The sequence below is a fragment of the Triticum dicoccoides genome, chromosome 4A, assembly GCF_002162155.2.
Source record: "Triticum dicoccoides isolate Atlit2015 ecotype Zavitan chromosome 4A, WEW_v2.0, whole genome shotgun sequence".
In the NCBI taxonomy this organism is placed as follows: domain Eukaryota; kingdom Viridiplantae; phylum Streptophyta; class Magnoliopsida; order Poales; family Poaceae; genus Triticum; species Triticum dicoccoides.
Window position 1 is genome coordinate 246535951 of NC_041386.1, and position 6097 is coordinate 246542047.

At 48.5% G+C, this 6097-nt stretch overlaps 1 protein-coding gene across 2 annotated transcripts; it reads right to left on the bottom strand.

Moving 5' to 3' along the window:
- Positions 1 to 208: 208 nt before the first annotated feature.
- On the bottom strand, positions 209 to 2728 carry LOC119288868. Of its 2 annotated transcripts, XM_037568382.1 has the most exons (4): positions 2647 to 2728; positions 1205 to 1301; positions 615 to 1090; positions 209 to 460 (listed from the first exon to the last, which is right to left on the bottom strand). In XM_037568382.1, exons 2-4 carry the CDS (start codon positions 1295 to 1297, stop codon positions 451 to 453), a joined length of 579 nt encoding a protein of 192 aa, XP_037424279.1. In that variant the 5' UTR covers positions 1298 to 1301; positions 2647 to 2728; the 3' UTR covers positions 209 to 450. The 2 variants fall into 2 exon arrangements, with proteins under 2 accessions (XP_037424279.1, XP_037424278.1); XM_037568381.1 differs by having other exon boundaries at positions 209 to 1090.
- Between the last annotated feature and the right edge of the window lie 3369 nt (positions 2729 to 6097).

Below are 6097 nucleotides of genomic sequence, written 5' to 3' on the forward strand. Positions count from 1 at the left end.
TTATGTTAGTTGCCATCATGCTGTGTTGGCAGTTGCCATCTTGTTATGCTGGTAGCTGCCACCAGCTCAACATCATGGTTGCCATGCAGATTGTATAAAAGAGAGTGGATTTATGGAATGAACACTTTTTTGTATTCTTGAAAAATGCTATTGCCTTGTAGGCAGCAACTACAGATGCCATGGATCAAACAGAAGTCACTTTCACATGTAAAAGATTCACATAAACAATGAAACAAAGGGTTGCCATGCACAATCTTGTACGGTTCACACTTATCAACAGCTGCCATGTTGATTTGGGAAAACATTTAACCGTGGTAAGAGTATTTGCAAAAGAGTAGGAAAAAAGTGCCATCAAGTGTAAGCGACAGCCCTTCTGGTACTTCTTGTTTGAGAATGCATCATGCAAGAAGTCCGCGATGAATTTACACCAATTCATGTTCTTCACGTCTTTCAGCTTCGCCTGCACAACACAATTTCAGGACAAAAAGTTGCCTCATCAGCATTCAAATGAAAACATCAAAAATCTGGCAGTTACTAGCTTCCAAATGACATCAAAATCAAAAGATTGAAGGAAAAAAGAAATAGAGAGAGCATTCATCAGGATGGGGAAGCACTTGTTCCTTGGGCGAAGAGATGTGGTAGGCGCAAAGACAGCTGAGATCAGGTACATGAGGAGTTTCATCTTAAAAACCTCGCCATGGGTTTTCATGCCCTCCAGCGAAGTTGCCAACACAGTCGTATTTGGCATGGATGCCATTCCAGGAAACAAACGGGCGAACATGGCTTCCCCAGTCTTATTATTCACCTCATACGGGACTTTGATTTCTCCATAGGGCACACCCAAAGTGCAGAACATGGATTCCTCATCCAAAGGCAGTCTTCCACGTCCCGGAACCATGAATTCTCTAGAGGCAGGATCATAAATCTCACTGAGCCAGTCGCATACAGGGTTCACTAGGTTCTTGCACCAAACATCCATCAGAGCCTGCATCTCCATCTCACCAACATCTCCCTTCTGCTCATCAGTAAATCCCTCGGTCAATATAGTCAGGCGTTCTTGCGAAGCCCTATTGCGATGACGTTTCTTCTTCTGCATAACAGAAATGGGATCAATTGTTGCCATGTTCAATGTCGTGAAAACTTAGTTTCTAACAGAAGATTGAAAACTCAATGTGACATTAAAACATATGGGGTGGAAAATGACCTCATCGCCATCTTTTATCCGACCAGTCACGTGATTCTGTTGTAGTAACTCCATGAAGTCATCATCATCATCTTGATAGTCGCCGCGAGCCATTGTCCTAAGGTAAGAACAAAACACACGTTAGGGTGAAATGAAAACACAGCCAACGGATACAGAAAGAAATGCATAAAGTAAATATTCACTTGATATCTTGGATGAACAAAAAATGAAAACTCAAATGGTTACCCCAAAGTTTAAGCATCTGAAGAGGGCAGTAATTGCCATGTACTTAACATGCACAAAAAGGGCAGAAAAATAATCAAAATGGAAAAGCAATTATAGAAACATGGCAACTGGACATGTGTGTACTTCTGAAGGAAGTAGATGCCAGCTAGCATAATCTACTTGCCATATTGGCTCCAATAAAAATGGCAAATGAGGCAGATCATAGGAACACCCACCCCCTAGGATTGTCCAACATGAAATGTGGCAACTAACACATTAGCCTCATAAAAAATGTATAGATCATAAGGCACTTTAAAAAATGTTCAAGTTGCCATGTTAGCACAATGGCTCGCGTCAAACATCTTCCACTGCACAACATGTAATGTGGCAACTCACACCCTGGCCTCATATAGAAATGAGTTGCCATGTATTCACAAGCAATGTACTAGGTTCAAGTTGCCATGTTAACACATGTCACTTCAAAAAAGGGCAGACAACTTCCACTTCACAACATGTAATGTGGCGACTCACACCCTCGCCTCATATAAAAATGAGTTGCCATGTAAATACAGTCAAATATGTTCAGATATAGCAAGTCAGCATAGCAAACGCAAATTGAGTCTATTGTACATTGAATTTGCCATTATCCTGCATATGGCATGGCAACAGGCATAGTGTGTTCGTAAAATTAGTTGCCACATGTAAAGCATAGTCGTGGCAACTGACACGGTTGATCAGTGATGATAGTCGTGGCAACAGGCATAGTGTGTTCGCAAAATTAGTTGCCGCATGGAAAGCATAGTCATGGCAAGCAGTGATGATAGTTGTTGAAAATGCCATGGTTGCCATTATCCTACACTTTGAAATGCACCTAACTAGATCTAGGGTTCTTCGCAACTATCATACCCTGAAATTTAACAACAAAAAACTCCCTACACTGATGGCCATAGCATTTCGAGGCAAATCACAACCAACATCAGAAAAATCGCCTGCTCAATCGCAAGGCAAAATCCGGATGTGGTTGCGGACAGGCCGAGCCACACCAGCATGACTGCCACCGCGGCGGCGGCGAAACTGTGCAATGCCACCCTAAATGGCAAGCACGCGACTCCGCCGCCGACGGGGACGCCAGAGCACCGCGAATCGGCCGGAAGTTCGAGGAAAATCGAGCGGAAATTGAACACAGAGGGAGGGGCGTAAATCGCAGGCAGGAATGTGAGCACGGGAGCGAGCCTTACCATCAGTCTGCGGCTCTCCGGTGACGACACTCCAGTCCGACGAGCCCCACCAACGGCTGCGAATGCGGCCGACTCTTCCGCCGCCGCCGTCGCCTTCTCCTCTCGGTTTCTCCTTAATCGAATGCAACTGGTGTGGATAGTGTGTTGTGGAGTAATGAATGGGTAGGGGAGTAAATGAACGGCGAGGGGAGAGCGAAGGGGCGAGACGGTGGAGATGGCAACCGTAGCCGGGCGTGGCGTGCGGGCGCGACAGCAGTTCCACCGCACGCCTGACACGCAACCGCTGACCTCAGAGGGGAAACCAGTGTGCAGATGAACTCCCTTACACGCCACACACGCGACTTATCCTACATGGCACACAAAATCAACCTTTTCACGCCAAGATTCATGCAAAAGGCAATGAACGACGATCGAGGCATGTGAGCGAGTTGGGTAACGCCCACATGTGTGGGCGTTAGTGTTTCGGTTTGTTTATTGCGGCTTGTCTATATAGCCTAGATCTCATGTCCCGCCAATTATTCCAGCTATACCACGGTTAGAACTAAAACATAAAGATATTTCAGTTTAATATTTTGACCGGGAGACGAATCGAGAAAACTTTAGAAGAGTTTGGCAATGGTGGGGAGTCTAGAAGAGAGTAGTGAAAAGGAGACATAATCAAGAGATTCTGGCTACTCCGTGACAGAGTTGCCAAGGGCAGCAACATCTGGAAACGTAGACGTAGAAATGTGAAACAACAAACCATATACGATGAGGCCGAAAGGGACATATAAATGTGAATCAACAAACGATATACGATTGTAACACCCCCAGAGTCAAGCTACAGTAATCACACATTAATGGTGACATGTCATCGCCTGCTAAACCTCACTTTGATCCAAACTGAATTCAAATTCAAATTTAAATTAAAGTCAAAAAATTAAAGTTCAAATGGAAAAATAAAAATGTTTGTTGTGTTGCAAATATTCACGAAGTATTTTTCATGTAGAAACCAACATTTTTATAGAAAGTTCAAATGCCCTTAAACAATTAAAACATGGGACAAATCATTATTTAAAATGCCTTTTATAAATTTTGAAAATACAATTCTTTTTAATAAACTTCCAAACTTCTGTGATAGTGTCTAGTATTGCACTATATTTATGGGCTATGTCCCATATTTACTAAAGCCTGTTTGCTATTAAGAATAAAAGAAAACAGAAAGCAAAAAATAAAATATAATAAAAGGAATAGGGTGTACTGTTGGACAGGGCTCTAGGCGCACACAATGCGGCCCATTCCAACAGCCCCTGCCGTTCGTCCTACCCTCGCTACAGGAGAAGGCCGAGGCACCATGGCCGCGCACGCCTGACGCTTATAGCTGGCCAAATGGGCTGGTTTTTTCGGGCCGACCCGTGAGCACGTCGGCACGGCCCGCCTTGAGCCAGGCACGACACGGGTTAAACGGGCCGGGCCCGGCACGTAGCACGTCCTGGGCCGTGCCTCGGCCTGAAGGCTGGGCACGCGGGCCGGCACGGCACGGCCTCATTAAGTTTTTTTTTATATTTTTCTACATTTATATATGGATCAACATGTAAAACTAAGCTAAAAAATGTTCAGTGTGTTAAATAATAGGCTAAAAATATACGGCCCACCGTGCTAAACGGGCCAACGTGCCGGCCCATTTACTAACTGAGCCTTGCCTGGGCATGGGGGCGCAGCACGGGGGCCGGCACAGCACGACCCGTATAGTAATCGTGCTCTGGCGGGCCATGCCGGCCTAGGCACAATTACGATGGGCCGGGCCGTGCCGGCCGGCCGTTTGGCCAGGCATGCTGACGCGGCACACTGCTGCGCCACATGAGGATAAGGGCAAGCCATGTGTGGCTTTTAGATCCCCCGGAGTTCATTTGTATGGCACACAACGTTGTCAGTTCTTCGTTCTAAAAAAAAACATGAGGATAAGGGACAACCCTAACTCTTAGATCCCCCCATCTTCCTCCGGCTGCGCCGTCGCCGTGCACACGGCCACCAGCCACCGTTCTTCGTTCCGTGATGTCCGGCACCACCACAGGCTTCGTCTTCATCTTCCTCGCCGTCAGATCGAAGCCCAGGAGAACTACCGACACGGCCTGCTTCATCCCCTTCCTCTACAGCCACCGAAACCCCGCCATTCGATCCGCCCCATCCCGGCCTCCTCTGACTTCCCCAACCTCTCCTGCGGCTTTCCCAAGTGAGCACTACCCCATCTCCCTCCTCGTTTTCCCCGCGGCATCACCGCCTCGCCATGCCCAGGCTCACCTCGCGCTCACCCCCGCGCCATGCCCACGCCTAGTGCCCTAGCGTGTGCGCGTGAACGGCAGCCGCGTCTGCAGCTGCTCCTAGCCGCCCGCTAGATGCCGCCCCGCGCGCTGCTTGCTGCGGCCTCCAGCACCGACGCCATCGCCGCTACTGCTTGTTACAGCTGCTGCTCACTGTACCTGCTGCACCTTGCCGTTTCGCAGCCGCCGCTGCTCGCCTCTCCAACCGTGCCCTGTTTCCCCGCGCCCGCCTTCGCTAGTCCCGCGGCCTCGCGCTTGCCACGCGCCCTACCCCACCGCCAGCCATGCCCGGCCTTGCCCTGCTTGCGGCCTTCCCTGACGGGCGCCCCGCCTACGCCCGCCACAACTGTAACCGCACCTCGCCCGCCGCCCCATTCACTGTTACTGTCGTTGTCTCCTATCGCCGTCGCAAACCGTCCGCGCCTGCCGGCCCCTGACTGGCCTCTCCTATCACCGTCGCAAACCGTCCGCGCCTGCCGGCCCCTGACTGGCCCCCGGCGCCCGCTACTCGCCCTTCCGCCCACGCGTGCCGGCGCTCGCCGCTGTCACGCTCACCTCGGCTGTGGCCTTGGCCATGGGCGAGTGTCCTCCTGTGCGAGCGTGTGTGTGTGTCCAGTTTGGGTCACTGGCAAGGGGGCCGGCTCTATTAATTAGTCAACATATTAGTTAGATATAGATTAGTTTAGTGTTAATTACCCTATTGTATCAATGACAAATGGGGCCACGGCTAAGTTTGATGCTAAATTAATGTTAAAATAACAATGACATGCGGGACCCACTTGCACTACTCGTCTGTTGACCGGTCAAATGTGGACTAGGTCAACCCGTTGTTGACTGGACCCCGCTTGCCTACTATCGGCCTCCTGGCTGTGTACACAGAGGGTACACATAGCATTTTCCCTATATAATTCAAATTAACAGTATTTTTAAAAATGATGAAAACTTTGAAAAATCATATAAAATAATTTATAACTCAGATGAAAATAATTTATATATGGAAGTTCCTCAGAGAAATGTGACGAATCTGAATACGCTATCCACATACCTGTCACATGCCTTTAACACTGCAAACTTGGAACCTCCCCCTCTAGATCATTTGTCTGATAAATGCCTGCAGCCGGGAAAATATTCCCCGCTCCGTTTGTAACGCG

Excerpts from the sequence above, each read along its gene's own strand:
- LOC119288868 (XM_037568381.1), bottom strand. The coding sequence starts at position 1,297 with ATGGCTCGCGGCGACTATCAAGATGATGATGATGACTTCATGGAGTTA. Across the intron at positions 1,091-1,204 it reads GGATAAAAGATGGCGATGAG|AAGAAGAAACGTCATCGCAA; the intron begins GTCATTTTCCAC and ends TCTGTTATGCAG.